Source organism: Rhinoraja longicauda, chromosome 11 (genome assembly GCF_053455715.1).
Source record: "Rhinoraja longicauda isolate Sanriku21f chromosome 11, sRhiLon1.1, whole genome shotgun sequence".
Classification (NCBI taxonomy): domain Eukaryota; kingdom Metazoa; phylum Chordata; class Chondrichthyes; order Rajiformes; family Arhynchobatidae; genus Rhinoraja; species Rhinoraja longicauda.
In genome coordinates, this window is record NC_135963.1 from 28066975 (window position 1) to 28085487 (window position 18513).

At 40.4% G+C, this 18513-nt stretch overlaps 1 protein-coding gene across 1 annotated transcript in view; it reads left to right on the forward strand.

Annotated features, from left to right (window-relative positions):
* Positions 1-18513, forward strand: part of agbl4 (AGBL carboxypeptidase 4) — a 318402-nt gene that overhangs the window by 232601 nt on the left and 67288 nt on the right. Inside the window, exons 8-9 of the mRNA XM_078408101.1 lie at positions 7153-7267; positions 16819-16930. Of these exons, the coding sequence (XP_078264227.1) occupies positions 7153-7267; positions 16819-16930 (227 nt within the window). The remainder of the gene's footprint in view (positions 1-7152; positions 7268-16818; positions 16931-18513) is intronic.

Sequence of the window (18513 nt, forward strand, 5' to 3'; positions counted from 1 at the left end):
TTCACCCACCTGAGCACCAGATGGACACAAGACCTCCTACATGGAAGGAGGTGGAGAACACAGTTAAACGGGCAAGAACAGCATCAGGCCCAGGGCCCAATGGCATTCCATACAGGCTCTATAAGAACACCCCTGATGTCCTGAAATACCTCTGGAAGTTAATGAAAGTGGCATGGGGGAAACGAATCATACCTAAGGCATGGCGAAGGGCAGGAGGGATCCTAATTCCCAAAGAAAAGAACTCCTCATCCATTAGCCAATTCCGCCAGATCAGCCTGCTGAATGTGGAAGGAAAGATCTTTGGTGTTGTGGCCCAAAGACCTTCAGCGTTTTTGCAGAGCAACAACTTCATTGACATGTCAGTGCAGAAAGCAGGGGTATGAGGTTTCTCAGGATGTCTGAAACATGCAAACGTCATCTGGCACCAGATACAAACTGCCAAGAAAGAAAAGAGAGATCTGCATGTGGTTTTCTTAGATCTTGCCAATGCCTTTGGTTTGGTGCCTCATGAGACTCTTTGGGTAGCTTTTAACTTCTTCCAGGTCCCAGAGGTAATCACAAAACTGGTAAAAGCTTACTTCCAAGACCTCCAGTTCTGTGTCACAACACGGGACAACACCACTGCCTGACAGCACCTTGAGGTAGGCATAATGGCAGGCTGTACCATTTCTCCCCTGGTTTTCACTATGGCAATGGAGCTCATCATTCGAGCATCACGATGGGTGGTCGAAGGGGAATGCTTGAAGAGTGGGCTGCATCTTCCTCCAATCAGGGCGTACATGGATGACATGACCACAATAACTACAACAAAAGCATGCACCAAACGCATCCTGGATAAACTCCAGGAAAACATCAAATGGGCACGAATGGAGATTAAATCCAGCAGTATTTCCATCGTTAAAGGCCGGCTCACTGACGAAAGGTTCCCCATCAATGACGAGACAATACCAACTGTCCTGGAGAAGCCTGTCAAAAGCCTCGGGCGATTAGTGTAATGGTGTCACTCATGTTATGTGTCATGCTTTTGTAGTTACGCCCCTTTAGCTTTTGAGTGACCGCTGCTTGGGTGATTCGGGTTAGTGTAATTGCAACGTGCAGGCGTGAGGTCATGCTTGCTATGTAGTTAATAAAGTCTTTGGATCATTATCCAGGTGTACGGCTTCTGTTATTATACAGTCAACACAACATGGTGTCAGAAGTGGGATCTGGGTGTGAGAACTCAGAGATTGAACCTTCATCATGGGCAAGCGAGTTGACTGACTGTCTCGTTTGAAATCTGTTACTGCGTGATCGACAACACCTAATGAAATGGTTTCGTTTGTTGCAAAGCCGACATAGTTTTCCATACGCAGGGCAACGAGCACGAACCGCGACATGTGAAGCTCCACAGTTGAAGCAACTATCGATCAATCTTAACTTGGTGACTGGCACTTGAGATAAACACGGAGAAGTTTGATAAGACATGCTGGCTGCATTAATTTCATGAGCAGCAGAATGTCCCAGTGTTTTAATGTGAGCATCAGTCAATTCAGCTATGCGACAGCGGTTTTCAGCAGCCGCTAAGGTTAGGTCAACTTCCCGCAGTAATTCATCGCGCAACTTATCATTCAGTATGTCATGGATTAAACGATCGCGAACAAGACTATCATGAATATCTCCAAATTCGCATCGACTAGAGATATGCTTGAGCGCACTAACGTATAACTCCACAGGTTCACCTTGTTTTTGATTCCTTGAAAAGAATTTATGGCGTTCAATGCTCACATTGATTTGTAACTCACATAATTGTCGGAATTTACGTAGGAGACATTTACGTAGGAGACAAATGCGCCAAAGCAAGGCTGGACATGACACTAACAGAATCCCGGGACCCAATAGTAAGAGGCGTCGCTCCAACCCTAGCAACAGGGAAGAAATGGACTCCAGCCGCAGTAGTACTGGACGCAAAATCCGCCCTCCGACACCGGGATATAGTGGGCCATGTCCAACAAGGCAGAGGGGGCTTTGGCCTGGGAGCAGTGAAACCTACCTGGCGAAAGGCTACTCCAGCTGAACGTCGGCACCTGGTGGTGGAGGAGGCCAAGAAGTAGCAGCCAGGTGTGCCAAAGCCATATCGCAAGCCAAGCAAGGCCGCTGGATGAGGTGTGATGGCGTTGAAAGATCACATGGAATGAGCTGTGGAGCATGGAGTCTAATATGTTGAGCTTTATTATCAGAGCCACATATGACATCCTTCCCTCTCCCACAAACTTAAATCTTTGGTTGGGAGAGGATCCAGCCTGCCCCCTGTGTGCAGTTCCAACAAACCTCAAGCACATCCTAGTCGGTTGTAAGACCAGCCAAACACAAGACAGATACACCTGGCGACACAACCAGGTGCTGAGATGTTTGGCAGCTGAACCTGAGTGCAAGAGAGTTACCACCAATGCCATACCTATCAATGCCTAGATAACATTCCCGCAAATACCATCCTTCATCCAGGAAGAAGAGAAACGGAGGACTAACCCCTCGCCTCTCAACTCATGGCCACTGAACGCAGCTAGGGACTGGGAAATGCGTGTTGACCTAGGCCAGAGACTTTCCTTCCCAGTTGAAATCGCAGCTACCAACCTGCAACCAGACTTCGTCCTCTGGTCCAACTCCTGTCGGCGTGTTTTCCATTCAGCTGACGGTCCCCTGGGAGGAGGCTGTGGATGAGGCATATGAAAGGAAAAGGCTGAGATATTCCAACCTTGCAGTAGAGGCAGAGGAGCGAGGTTGGTGTAAGGGTGCGTCCAGTGGAGGTGGGGTGCAGGGGCTTTGTAGCCAGTTCCACCTCAAGGCTCCTGAGGAAAGTAGGAGTCAGAGGGCAGGCCCAAAGGAAAGCAATCAAAGAACATACCAATGCCGCTGAACGGAGCAGTCACTGGCTGTGGCTGAAAAGAAGAGATGCAGTCTGGGCTGCCACGTGATCATCCAGAGGCCAACCATAAGACACACACTCAGGTCTGATCACCCTGCGGTGGGCCTGCCTCGACTGAGGGTGTCTTGGGAAAAAAGGCTAAAACACCCAGTGAAGTTGAGGTACACAACTGAAGATGTGTCTGAATGGTCGCAACATCACCTAGTGGTCATCCCCAAGAACAACACCATGCAAGTCAATTGTAGTGCAAAACTTCAGGGATTATAACAGCCAGTCCTACTAATCAATCTGAATATATTCCCAAGAGGTATCGTTAAAACATATGAAACTATCAAGGGAGTTAACAGAGTGGATGCTGGTAATATGGCTTCCCTATTGACAAATTCCTTGGCCATTCAAGATTGAGATGGTTTTGTCATTCAGAGATTTGAAGATGCTGCCCATTCCACATTATATAGAACTGTATAGCACAAGAACAGGCCCATCAACTCATGATGTCTGGGACAACTATGATACCAAATTAAACTAACCCCATTGGCATGCACATAATCAACATCCCTCCAACCTCTATATGTTCATGTGCCTGTCTAAACGCCTACTTATGGATGTTTAGTCATCGAGTATATATAAAATACTGAATGGTAAAATTGTGGATCTAAAAGGAGCTAAGCAATTTTTGAATGTTGAGGAAGGATGGAATTGAGGTAGAAAATCAGCTTGAATTTATCGAATGATAGAGCAGATATAAAGTCCCGCTCCTGTTTCTCATGTTCTTAAAGGTACCAGTATTGATTTATGCATTTGATGACCCTGATTTCATGGGAAATCATTGAACTATTGCAAAGCTCACTCTGAGATACTGGAGGAGAGTTGGCAAGTTAAACTAACAAAATGCTTTATTAAATAACAGACCTTGCAGAAAGAGAGAGAGAGCATTTCAGTACCTCCTCCCAAATGGCAACTGGTACGAGTTATTTAAAAAGAAGCAATGTAACTACTGTATATACAAATAGAGAAAAATTAGTAACAAGATACAATCCCGTACAGAGAGACAGACTCAATGTAACCTAACATAAAGTCACATCCTCCCTGACACCAAAACCTTCTGAGTAATGGCTTTGAACCACAGAGCCCGTGTGTGTTGTTATTCTTCAATGTTACTAAAGTCAGCTTCAATTATAGTATGCCAAACAGCACCAATTCTGGCCAAAATACGCTAGATTGGACTAATTTTATGTTGCGGAATGATGTAGAACACTCTGCTGAGGTGGTCTTTTACCATCTCTGTCCCCAGGCCCATTTATGCTTACAGGAATTTGCCTTATATGGGGAATCTAGGCTCTGAATTGTTTTTAAAAAAAGGAGCTTTGCATGTGAACCTCAATGCTGTCAGTGCACCTGGAGAATACAGGGTTCTGGAGATGTAGCCAATCTTAATGACAGGTTTCAATTAAGTCATGTTTTGATCAACCTGACCAGGTCCACTGCTTGGTTTACAGGGGGAGTAAGCATTTAGAGCGTCTGGCAATCCAGGGACCCATGTGAATGGTTAGCACCAATTGTGGAAGATGCAATAAGGCTGCAGGGTGACTTGGACAGGTTGTGTGAGTGGGCGGATACATGGCAGATGCAGTTTAATGTAGATAAGTGTGAGGTTATTCACTTTGGAAGTAAGAATAGAAAGGCAGATTATTATCTGAATGGTGTCAAGTTAGGAAGAGGGGATGTTCAACGAGATCTGGGTGTCCTAGTGCATCAGTCACTGAAAGGAAGCATGCAGGTACAGCAGGCAGTGAAGAAAGCCAATGGAATGTTGGCCTTCGTAACAAGAGGAGTTGAGTATAGGAGCAAAGAGGTCCTTCTACAGTTGTACCGGGCCCTGGTGAGACCGCACCTGGAGTACTGTGTGCAGTTTTGGTCTCCAAATTTGAGGAAGGATATTCTTGCTATTGAGGGCGTGCAGCGTAGGTTCACTAGGTTGATTCCCGGAATGGCGGGACTGTCGTATGTTGAAAGGCTGGAGCAATTAGGCTTGTATACACTGGAATTTAGGATGAGGGGGGATCTTATTGAAACGTATAAGATAATTAGGGGATTAGACACATTAGAGGCAGGAAACATGTTCCCAATGTTGGGGGAGTCCAGAACAAGGGGCCACAGTTTAAGAATAAGGGGTAGGCCATTTAGAACGGAGATGAGGAAGAACTTTTTCAGTCAGAGAGTGGTGAAGGTGTGGAATTCTCTGCCTCAGAAGGCAGTGGAGGCCAGTTCGTTGGATGCTTTCAAGAGAGAGCTGGATAGAGCTCTTAAGGATAGCGGAGTGAGGGGGTATAGGGAGAAGGCAGGAACGGGGTACTGATTGAGAGTGATCAGCCATGATCGCATTGAATGGCGGTGCTGGCTCGAAGGACTGAATGGCCTACTCCTGCACCTATTGTCTATTGTCTATTGTCTATAACCAGGAGCCAAAAGAATTGGGTATAGAGCTGAGGGATTGTGAGTTTATTCCACTTTGATTGGGGTGTCTAAGTGAAGCTCAATAGTTAAAGTCAATACCTCATGCTGCCGTTAGAGAGGAAGGCATAATTAATTTCCATTAGAAATCTAATCAGAATTCAATCCACAGCACCCCCTGCAAATCTTCAGTGACTTAGAGTTCTGGATTGGGTGCTCTGAAATTACATTGACTTCTGAATATATTGTCTCCTGGATACGCTGATCAAACAGAGGTATATGGTTAGCTGATGTATCATGCAATTGTACTCCACTACCATTACAAAGTTCATTTATACTTCATTCAGTGCATGTAATTCTTGCGTTTCACAAAATTCCACTGTCAGTATTAAAGCTCACACCCAAACCATTCAAAATGAGTAAAAGAGTGAAAGGGTTCAAGCTCCAGTTCACTGAAAGAGAATCTTTTATTATGGTCCTTGATTTTAACAAAGAACCATGTCTTCAATATTTTGGTAAAAGGTTCTGTTGGACAATGTAGTTCTTATATTAAGCTAAATTAGTATAAAAATGTTACAAATTCAGTAGTAAAAGAAGTATATTAAAGCTGAATTTTCTTGTTGGTGCAGCTAGATTTCTGCATTGTGTGGACTATTTAATTTTAAACAGAATATTTATCAGTATTTCAAGGATTAGATTTAAAATCTTAGTTCCATTAATGGCTTTGAAGTTAAAATGGCTTTGAAGTTAAAATGACCTAATGAGAAGATAGCATAATTTTCATTTTAAGACAGTTTAATTAAAGCTAGGTTTTTGAAGTATAAAAAGAAAGATATGATATTTTAGTAATGCCGTTCTGATCATCAGGGAAGATGAGAACTATATACACCACCATCACTGCTGGGAACCCACTGGGAAATATACTGGCAGTTTCATGGCTACCTGCTGACATTTTCCTCCTCAGATGCTGCCTGACCCAATAAGTTCCTCCAACAGTTTGATTTTTGCTCCAGATTCCAGCATCTGCAGCATCTGTATGTCAACATTTATCTCCCAGTAATTAAATCTGCCCCCATCAACAAGTTTCAGTGAGCTCAGGATTTCTGTGCAAATGCAAAAGTCTTGTTAACTGAGCTATGTCACCGTTATCTTGACTGCGCTCTGCTACCTCAACTTTTCTTAGATTCCATATGGATGATACAACCAGAAAATGTCTGCATGGAGTCTAACAATAGAGTACACATTTGCTGGATTCCCCAGTGACATTGGAATCATGAGCCCATTAGTTTGAATGGAAATTTTATAGGTTCTGAAGAAAAGTAAGAGTAAGATAAGTTGAATTATTAAGTATTTGTATTTGTTTTAATGATCGATCTGTGCAACAGTTGCTTAATTTTTTATTTGAAAAATATATCTGTTGGCTAGGTGGTGAGTGAAATTTCCCATCTCTGCTGAACATAATACTTGATAGATTTTAATTGCCAGGCTGGTTACATTTTCATGTCAGAATATGTTGGCAATCCTAAAATCTAAAGTATTTTAAATCATTTGGTACATGATTTTTTTTTAAACTCAAGATCTTATTACATGGATCTATTAGAAATTGAGGAACTAATAGCCTGTTTGCAATTAATTTCAGTCCAGGACTCTTTTAATTCTTACCTGAAAAAATGAAATGACTTTCTGGATTGTTCAATAATCTGGGAAAGAAAATCTGATATCAGTAATCATTGTGCAGTGAAAATAGCATACTGTAACAATATTTTGAAAACATCTTATTTCTTTGTCCCATCTAGGTTTTATTGATTTTCTTGTCAGTCAGCACTCTGTGGCCAAGATTTTACGGGATGATCTTGTCTTTAAAATAGTGCCCATGCTAAATCCTGATGGAGTTTTTTTAGGTAATTACAGGTGAGTAAAAATTATCAATGGTATATATCAAAACAATACATCTTCCTTCAGTATAGTACTAATAATCACCAGATAATCATCTGATCTGAAAGTTCAATTTTGATTCTGAGCGGAAATCATTCCGCACTTGCATAAACCATCATACTACAAAATTACACTGAGGGAACATAAAATAATATTATTGTTTTCATGCAATGTAATTCAGCTTGTTTCAGATGTCACACCAAAACTAACTGTAGTTATTCTATGATGCTAGCAATAGTGTACAGGGTTCACAACTTGATAGGTTGATTTGCAACAATGCAGCATTCCAAAACAGACAAATGAGCATCATAGTGAAGATGAGTGTAAATTTTCATTGGCATGTTTGCTGCTGATATTAACAAAAGTATTGGCCCAGTTTTGGTGTGAAATGATTGAACATATTCTGAGTACTTCTTTTCTCAGCAGCATTCTGTATGGCTTTTCCAGACAAAGCTACAAACTAATTTAACATCCAATTCATTCAAAGCATAATAATTGCATACACAAAGTTATTAGAAAAATATAAAATGTAACATAAAACATCTGGACTGCACTGAATCTCTGCATGTCTTGAGAACAATTGTTTAATATTGAGCCTAATTTAAAATATATTTCTCGTTTAAATATTGTTTTAGGATGCTGGATGAATGAGAACTGACATGTTTAAATGTTCAACTGAATCATATTCTCATTCAGATGGATTCTTTAAAATTAAAATTATGGTTGTGGTTCTGTATAAATATGATTTTAATCTGCTGTTTATTGAGTGTTCATTCTTCATTTCTAAACCACATATTAAAATTTACTTTCCCCATTTGAAAGTGTTTATTGAATATAATATAAATTTTAAACATGAATTGATTTGTCACTATTACAGTCATTGTAGCCAGCAGTTGACTAGTCATGGGATTAGTATGGGGTGGCAGAACCGACAGTAGGATATTCCTTGTTCTTTGATGTAATTGTTAACAGAAATATTTTGTGCCCTTGCTATTTTGTGCCAATACTATTATCAGTCTGCCGAGTTTAAATCTGGAGGCTGAACAAACTGTCCCACACATTGACCTTTCTCTTGGATATCCTCTACATGCTGTGAGATGAATGAATGAATGAATGAATGAATAAGTTTATTGGCCAAGTATGCATATACAAGGATTGTGCCTTGGTGCTCCGCTCACAAATGACAACACAAACATACAGTTACCAATTAAGAATAAAGCATAACCACATCAAAACAATAAGGATACAACATTACGGCCTAAACATGTGGGTGAAAATAAACCAGAGCAAAAAAGAGACTACAGACTTTGGTTATTGAGTAGAACTATCATTCGTGGAAAAAAGCTGTTTTTATGTCTGGCTGTGGCCGCTTTGACAGTCCGGAGTCGCCTTCCAGAGGAAAGTGCTTCGAAGAGTTTGTGGCCAGGGTGAGAGGAGTCAGAGATGATCTTGCCCGCTCGCTTCCTGGCCCTTGCAGTGTACAGTTCATCAATGGGGGGAAGGTTGCAGCCAACAACCTTCTCAGCTGTGTGAACGATCTGTTGCAGCCTCCGGATGTCGTGCTTGGTGGCTGAGCCAAACCAGACCATGATGGAGAAGGTGAGGACGGACTCAATATTAGCAGTATAGAATTGGACCATTATTGCCTGTGGCAGATTGTGTTACTTCAGTTGCCGCAGGAAGTACATCCTCTATTGGGCCTTTTTGACTGTGGAGTCGATGGTGGCCCCCCATTTAAGGTCCCTGGAGATGATGGTTCCAAGGAACTTAAATGACTCCACAGATGAGACTATGGTGTTGTTGATGGTGAGTGGGGAGAGGGGAGGGGGATCTCTTCGAAAGTCTACAATTAGTTCCACTGTCTTGAGAGCATTGAGCTCCAGGTTGTTGCGATGGCACCAGGACGCCAGCTGTGTCACTTCCCCTCTGTAGGCAGATTCCGTCCCATCCTGGATCAGTCCAATCAGGGTAGTGTCATCCGCAAACTTGAGGAGCTTGACAGAGGAGTCTGTGTAGGTGCAGTCGTTAGTGTAGAGAGAGTAAAGGAGAGGGGAGAGTACGCAGCCTTGCGGAGCTCCTATGCTGAGGGTCTGCGGGTCCGAAATGTGCTTTCCCAGCCTCAACAAGAGATATGTTTGATGTCAGTATAATGTTGCATTATGAAATAGTTGCCTTATAGAATTGTTTGGTTCTGATAAATGTTCCTGTGTGTGGCTGTAACTTGTAGGTCTTTGGCATATTGGGGTCTGACAATAATAAACACTGCCTATAATTACAGTCCAAATGGTTGGTTCATTTTTAATTTCATGCAATATTAGAAAGCAATGAATGTTTGCATACATTCTCTTCATAACAAGTCTTCGGAATTCATAATATTGGTTTGTGACTTCCAGAAAACTACCAGACATTGTGGACTCTCATACAGCTTTTTTTTCACTAAATGAATATTTAACTTAATTATCCTCTAATTGCTACAATTGGCATTTGAGAAGATGTCCAATTTTAGAGAACATGCACTCTGTCATTTATTCATGGTGCTTAGGTCAACAGAGAAATTTAAAAGTATCATTTAATTTCCATTAATAATCTGCATTTCAAGTCTATAAGTTCTTACTCTTTAAGAGAGTCTTGAATACAACATTTTGACATTTTGTTAAATGTGCAAATGACAGTTTTAGGGCCAATTCTTGTTTCTAACAATCCTTCTAAAGTGTCTTGCGTTTGTGGATGAATAAATTATAGAGGAGCAGCTGGCAGAACCAAATCGCAAACACAAAAAAGTTGTTTGCCAGTGCAGTAACTGCAGCCTCTGTATAGCTGATTGTTCCACTGACATTTAAATTAAAAAAACAGCGTGAGCATAAAAGCTGAAGCAAAAGAAAAACTGGACATTTTCTTTTGAATTGTGTCTCAAACAATGTAGATTTAAATTGGCTTTAATGTTAATTTAAAATAGATTGTCCTTTAGTCGGTATCCAAATTTTTAAAAATTCATTCTTCATATCAATGTTGGATGAATTTATTTTATTTAACCCTAAATGTTTTGTGGTATCAAGTCATATAAAACAAAAGGAGACAAAAAGACAACCTGTCAAACGATGATATTTGAGATAATGATGGTTACACTGAAGAATTAGGTTTTCTAACTCAGCTGGGGTTTTGATTTAGTGTTATCTAAATTGCGAAGTTATAAAGCATCAAGCAGCCAAATAATTTGCACCATTTGAAACTCACTATGTGCATTCCCCAATTCACAAACTCCATGAAATGCATCTTTTCCAAATTAATCATGGTAAACATACTGTATGAGAAATCTGTTTTCTAGCTCCAATTTAAGTCTGCGCCCTTTCTATATCTTTGATATCTGAGATAAATGAACAGACTAGTCATGAGCAAAACCAAGTTGGACATAAAGTAACAAAGGAGTAACTGTTGGAATTAAGATATGAAATAAAATAACGTAATGATGAAAATGGATAAAAGATCAACTCCACCAGCATAACGAATTTAGAGAAAGGTCTGATCTATATTTAAACAGTCATTGTCTTTTTGTGGATAGCTACTGAAATGCATTACAGTGTACAATAAGGAATCCTTTACAGATAAATTGTGAATAATAAATGCAAAATACTTCTAATCTCTCCAAATCATCCATTAAAATATGATGTATTTATGAGCAGGAATGCAAAACTCTAAATATTATTTATATCTGTTCAAACATAGGGAGTTTAATCCTCCATTATAGACACAAGGAAATGCAAACACCTATTTATAAAAGAGACACAAAGAAACAGGCACCTGATATTCTATTTGGGTAGCTTACTGCCTGACAGTGTGAACATTGAATTCTCCAATTTTAGGTAACCAAATCTACAATCACCTCCCTTCCCCTGCCCCCTTTTTCCCCCTTTCTTTCCTGTACCCCACCTGAAAGTGCACCCATTTCACTCTTTCCCCTTCCCGCATACCTTTCCACCAAAAGCTCTTCCTCTGGCTTCACATTTTCATGCCTCTTCTATCCTTACCTCATCTCTCACTTTTTGTCTTTTGATCTTCATAAGTTCATAGGACATAGGAGCAGAATGAGGCCATTTGGCCCAATCAATCTACTACGCTATTCAATCATTGCTGATCTATCTTCCCTTTAAACCCATTCTTCTGCCTTCTCCCCGTAATCCTTGACACCCTTATTACTCAAGAATCTGTTAATCTCCACTTTAAAAATACTCATGACTTGGCTTCCATACCTGTCAGTGGGAATGAATTCCACAGTTTCACCACCCTCTGACTAAAGAAATTCCTCCTTATCTCCTTTCAAAAAGTACATCCTTTTATTCTGAGGCTATGCCCTCTTGTCCTAGACTCTCCCACTCGTGGAAACATCCACTCCATATTCTGAATAGGAAGGACCTATGTCAGACTCTTATTCATTGACTACAGCTTAGAGTTTAATATAGTTTAGAGATACAGTATAGAAACAGGCCCTATGGCCGACTGAGTCCGCGCCGATCACCCATACACTAGTTTTATCCTACACTAGGGACAATTTACAGAAACCAATTAATCTACAAACCTGCACATCTTTGGGATTTAGGAGGAAACTGGAGCACCCAGTGAAAACCCATGCAGTCACAGGGAGTCCCTAACCCGAATGCAAATTCCATGCAGACAGTATCCATAGTCAGGATTGAACCCAGGTCTCTGGTGTTGTATGTCAGCAACTCTACTGCTGCGCTACTGTGCTACCTCAGAAGCTCTGAAAGTTCCGCTTTCAATACCACTCTCCCATCCAAGCTCCTTTCCAAACTCGTGGAACTTGGAGTCAGCGCTCCCCTCTGCAACTGGATCCTTGACTTCCTGACCAACAGACCACAATCAGTGAGGATAGATAACAAATCTCAGCCTCTTCTGTACTCCTTATACACTCATCATTATGCATCCAAATGCCATTCCAACTCAATTTACAAATTCGCCGATAATACCACCATAATGGTCCGGATATCAAATAATAGCGAGATTGAATACAGAAAGGAGTTTGAGAACCATGTAAGCTGATTCCAAGACACCAACTTCTCCCTCAATGTCAGCAAGACAAAGGAAATTGTGATCGACTTCAGGAAGCGAAGTGGTACACACATCCTGGTGTACATTAAGGGATTCAAAGTAGATATAGTTGAAAGCTTCAAGTTCTTAGGAATAAATATCACCTGTAATTTGTCCAGGACTAGTCACGTTGAAGCAATGGTCAAAAAATCATACCAATGCCTCTGAAGAAGGGTCTCGACCCGAAATGTCACCCATTCCTTCTCTTCAGAGATGCTGCCTGACCTGCTGAGTTACTCCAGCATTTTGTGATACCTTCGATTTGTACCAGCATCTGCAGTTATTTTCCTACACACCAATGCCTCTATTTCCTTAGGAAATTTGGCATGTCCCCAAACAACTTTTACAGATGCGGGTTAGAAAATATTTACCAGTGATGCATCACAGCATGGTTTGGGAACAGCTCCATCCAAAACCGTAAGAAATTGCAGAGTTGTGGATGTAGCCCAGACCATCACGCAAACCCACCTCCCTTCTATTGACTCCATCTACTCTTCACACTGCCTTGTCAATACCACCAGCATAATCAAGACCTGACTCACCCTGATCACTTCCCCTTCTCCATTCTCCCATCAGGCAAGAGAAAATGCATACCTCTAGAGTCAGGAACAGTTTCTTCCCAGCTGTTATCAGGCAATTGAACTATCCTATCACCAATTAAAGAGTAGTCCTGACTGTCCATATACCTCACTGGAGACCTTCTGAACTATCTTTAATTGACCTTTACTGGACTTTATCTTGCACTAAATGTTATTAACTGTGGACGGGTTGATTGTAGTCATGTATAATATTTTTGCTAACTGGATAGCATGCAACATAAGGCTTTTCACTGTGCCTTGGTACAAGTGACAATTAAAATTTTAAACTAAAGAATGCTAGATATGGTGTTTCAAATGAAAAGCTCATGTACCTGAATGATAGGGAGCAGTGTGTGAGAAATTATAATTGATGTTTTTAACCTTTCTTGAATACAACAGAATGTTATCCATCGGAAAAAGAATACAAGTAAAAAAACTATTCATCCCCAATTAATGATGCGTAGTTAGCTTTCAAACTGTCTACATTCATTTAAAAGTATGAAGCCAGAATTGTAATGTACGTGATCAAGAGGGAAGTTAATGAAACCTCCATGGAGACATGTAGGAAGGAACTGCAGATGGTGGTTTAAACCGAACATAGACACAAAAAGCTGGAGTAACTCAGCGGGTCAGACAGCATCGAGAAGGGTCTCAACCCGAAACGTCACCTATTCTTTCTCTCCAGAGATGCTCTGACCTGCTGAGTTAGCCCAGCTTTTTATGTCTATCCTCCATGGTTTCTGGTCTTAACACTTCAAATTGAGGTTGAAATATGCAACCAGAGTATATTTATTCAGAATATATTACTCAGCGTATATTTAGGCAGAAATAATTCAAAGTCAAAGGATGTCTGGATATAACCAGATAGGAAGTTAAACGTGGCACACAATCCAAAGAAGGGGAGCATGAGTTTCAGAATTGGAGGCTCTTGAATTTAAACAGTTTGAGATAGAGATTGAATAGTGGCCTAAAATTGTTATCCGCACTATTTTAGTAGAAAATGCATATATTTTTTTGAAATATAAGTGTTTCATTATATAATTTCAAGACTATTCTAATTCAATAAAGAGGAATATGAAAGCCAAGTAAAATCTTTCCTGTGATGTCAATCATCTTAGATAGAAACAGAGAGCAAACTTACTCGAGATTTTGACCCACCACAAACAAATGATGTTTCCCAAGTTCAAAGAGGAAGTTGTACTTCTGGAAGGACACATCATCTTCATGAGCAGAAGCTGTAACCTTGACAGAGTGGAATTTCATGCATAAATTCACAAGAGGGGGACATGTCAGAAAATCTGAGATTTGTGAACATTTTCAAGAATGGAGACAATCAAGAGGAATTTGCTTAAATTTTATTTCCGTCTTTTGCAACATGAAACAGTGAACTTGACCACAGACCAATCTCACTACATACTCATATCAAGCAAGGCTGTCATCACCTTGACATTTTGCCCAATTTTCTTCCACACTACACAGCATCTAACCTCCAACAAGCTTTCTACTGGTGTAGAGCTAATGGTAAATTCTTCAACCTACCTCACATTCACTCCATAATCAAGGTCACTGTGCTGTACGTCTTCAAGCTGCAGTGTACACATTTGTGACAAAGATTCTGTTTCCATCTGTTCAGAAGGTAATCTTAAAGTGAAGAAGAAAATGGGCCTTACATCAAGACCATCTGTAAAACAGAGACAGACACAAGAAGCTGGAGAAACTCAGCGGGACAGGCAATATCTCTGGGGAGAAGGAATGGGTGACGTTTCGGGTCGAGACCCTTCTTCAGGCTAGTTAGGGATAAGGGAAATGAGAGATATAGACGATGATGTAGCATGTAGCGAGATAAAGAACAATGAATGAGAGCAGGAGGAATCACAGAGGGGGAGCAGTGAGACAGGATGCTGCAGATCTCTCATCGGAGAGAGGAGGAGAACTTCTTCAAGGTAGACATACCTTGAAGGGATCTTCTACCATTCTACTCTCACTGCAGGACACCATATTTTAAAAATAAAATTCCATGATGTCCCTGGAAAATGTTGATGACACCATATATCACGGGAGCCACTTGTCAGCAGAGACAGATATTGATGATGAAATTCACCATTGCCTCCACCGCACCAGCAGAGCCCTTGGTCATTTATAGAGAACTGTGTTTAAAGATCCAGATCTCAAACCCAGCACAAAACTTTGGTCAAAGCAGCATAAGCTTTAAAGTCCTCATTCCTACACTGCACCAGCAGAATCCTTGGCCATTGATGGGGAAGAGTGTTTGAAGATCAAGATCTCAAATCCAGCTCAGAACTTTGGTCAAACCAGCATTAGCAACCGCAGCTTTAAAGTCCTTATTACATTCAGTCAGTTCCAATGGACATGCTGGGTTCTCAAAGCCACCTTGACAAAAATGAAACATCTCCATCAACTCGTTGCTCAAAATGAAGAAGAAGCACATATGGATGTAAGTGAAAACTTAAAGTTCCTTTGCCTTGTATATGCAAAACCCTCGTAAAAAGGATGGATAATGTAACTCGTCTCTCAAAAAATCCACCCACCTGCCTCATCAAGAACTTCCTGTCCCATCTGTGGCAGGGTCTCTTGTCTCACATAGGCCCTATCAACTACCTCAGAACCCTGAGAACTAGACTGGAAGCAAACCTTGAGGGATTGCCTAAGTGCAATATCAAATGAAAATAGCAATGAAACATTAAAAAAAATATCATAAATGCCTTTATTCAATGCAAGAAATATTAAAATGAATTACATCTACACAGATACAGTATTGACATGAATGACATTACAATAATATGACAGAAACATAGAAAAAGATAAAGAAAGATGAAGAAAGATACATGAAGCTGAGGCACTTCAAAATGTGTTTCTGAAGATTGATTTATTAAACTGAGTGAGAGGACAGCATGATTCATAAGGAGCAATACAACAGCTTTAAAAATGTAAAATAAAAGATGGCAGAACCAAATTAGTGTGAGATATAAGTAATGTATGGCAACTAAAGCTTTACAGCCAAGCAATGAGGTGGCAGAGGAATTCTAACGCAAACATAATGAAGGAACTGAATATCTTTTAAGATGGACCAAGACAATGGAAGGCAATTGTTGCTACTTTATGATGTAAAGTTCACAATATTCAGCCTCTGGACCAGTACCGTGCTTAGGGAAGCAATACAAAATCATCAAGAACAACAGAGATAATTTTTTACAATTTTTAGATACTCTGTGCTGCCTCCCACATTTCAGGCATGGTACTGCCCCAGGACCTGGATCTTGTGGAATGAAATGCATCCCTCCGTTCCTTGGCTTCAACTGAAGTCCTCGGGCATCTGAGGAGAATGATGTTCTTCCCATTCATCTTCCTCCTCATGCTGGAAGGTTTCAGGCCTGCAGCAAGCTCTCCTGCTGTTTCAATTGAACAGAATGCAACAAAAGATAAGCAAAGTGTGAAACCCTGTCTTAACTGGTACAAGCAGTAGAATCACATTTTGAACCTGACAGCACTGTCCACCAGGCACCGAGTGGTCCTGTGGGTTTTATCTTATCTGTGCTCAGTGCAAATCCCCAGCATGGACAGACGTCAGACCCACTTCTGAATACAGGCTAAATGAAAAAGAATAATACCACAGATAAAAAGCGATGAATTGATGTGAGCAATAACAAAATTGCAAGTACACAAGAAAACATATGCAAATTGATGTTTTTTAAAATATTGTTCAGAGTTTAATTTGAGATGTTACACAACATATGGTGCTGTTGCTCATATGAACCAAACAATTACTGTTGGTACCATAAATGTAAAATTCTCCTCTAACAAAATCCTGTATTACTATATCTTTAGATGCTCTTTAATGGGATTTGATCTAAATCGACACTGGCAGGATCCCTCTGCTTGGGCTCACCCTACACTTTATGGAGTTAAGCAGCTGATTGTACAAATGTATGATAACCCGGTGAGTGATAATAATGAAAAGTTGACAATAATGTCATGTCGGCAGAATGGAAAATGTAATTTGTAGTTTGAATATAACATTCTGTAAATGGTTTTCAGATAACTGCTGCAGGCTTGCAAAAGTCACATTAGTTTATTGAGAAAAAACTTTTCTGATTTTTGTTCTTATGAAGTAAGAGTATGTCTACAGTTCAATTTCCTTTTCCATTTTCAAGCCCTGGAGAGTTGGAATGGGGTGCATATTGATTATTTGAATAATTGATCAATTCTGCAGATGAGTGAAATTTTGGCAGTGGATAAATTGCTCCCCTATGTCCTGCAATTTAATGGAGACAGCTTTATATAAGTATGCATTTTCCAAAACCTTGCTGAATCCTGATCTTCTCCTTAACCTGAAAGCGTATTCTCATTGCAGATTTTATTTCAGCTCTCACTTTTCCATTTCCTCTAATTCAGTCTTTTAACCGCACTGAAGATTTTTAAGTTATAGGTATAGGGAATGGTTAACGGTAATATAATATGATCAATATTTTATGAGATATAAACTTTCTCATAATTATTGGCACTGTCCCTGGTTCTTCACATTTCTAGATTGTTTTGACAGAATGCATCATACAGGAATCAAACTTAAATTGTATTCTATTTTTAATTGAAATAATCATATTAAAATATTTTCATAATTATTTTCAATGTAATATGTTTAGCATAATTATTTTCACAGAACTTTTTATGTTGGACCTTACATTGTTATATGACAATAAGTAAAACAGTGTGTAGAAAGGATCTGCAGATGCTGGTTTATACCGAAGAAAGACACAAAATGTTGGAGTAACTCAGCGGGACAGGCAGCAGCACTGGAGAGAAAGAATGGGTAACGTTTCAGGTCAAGACCCTTCTTCAGATAATTCAAAAAATTATGAACAAGGTTTTCGACCTGAAATGACACCCATTCCTTCTCTCCGGAGCTGTTGCCTGTCCCACTGAGGTACTCCAGCATTTAGTGTCTATCAATAGTAAAGCAGAATGGATTAGCGGGCCTCTGACCTTTAACTATCATAGTTCACATTCACATGTCAATCTATGTTCTTGCCTGAGTTCCAAAATACTTGATTGATGTTTTTAATGCACGTGATTTATGTATAATTGTTGATGCCGTTTTTTGTTCATTTCAATTCCATTGAAAAAGTGTTGGTGATTCATTTCCTCAACCTGGTGCAATCTGTGAGGTGAAGATACCCTCGCCACATTAAAAAGCAGGGAATTCCAGGATGTTGACACACTGATGCTGCAGAGACGGCAATACATTTCCAAGTGAGACTCGCATGTAATTCCCAGAGGGATTTTCAGATGGGTTTATTCACAAGCACTTACTGGTGGAGGTGAGCCACCTTGGGGTCGCTGGAGTCCCTGTACAACATCACCTCTCTGGCCCGAGTCACCTTAAACTCCTCCTTTTGGGACTTCAGGGGCAGCTGGAGCTTGGTGTTATCACCGTAAAGGGCAATGCTGCTGGCTCCTAGGCAGTCCCAGCCACCACCTGAGGAAGCTGCTGACTTTCCTCTCCAAGTTCTCTATGATGGAGAT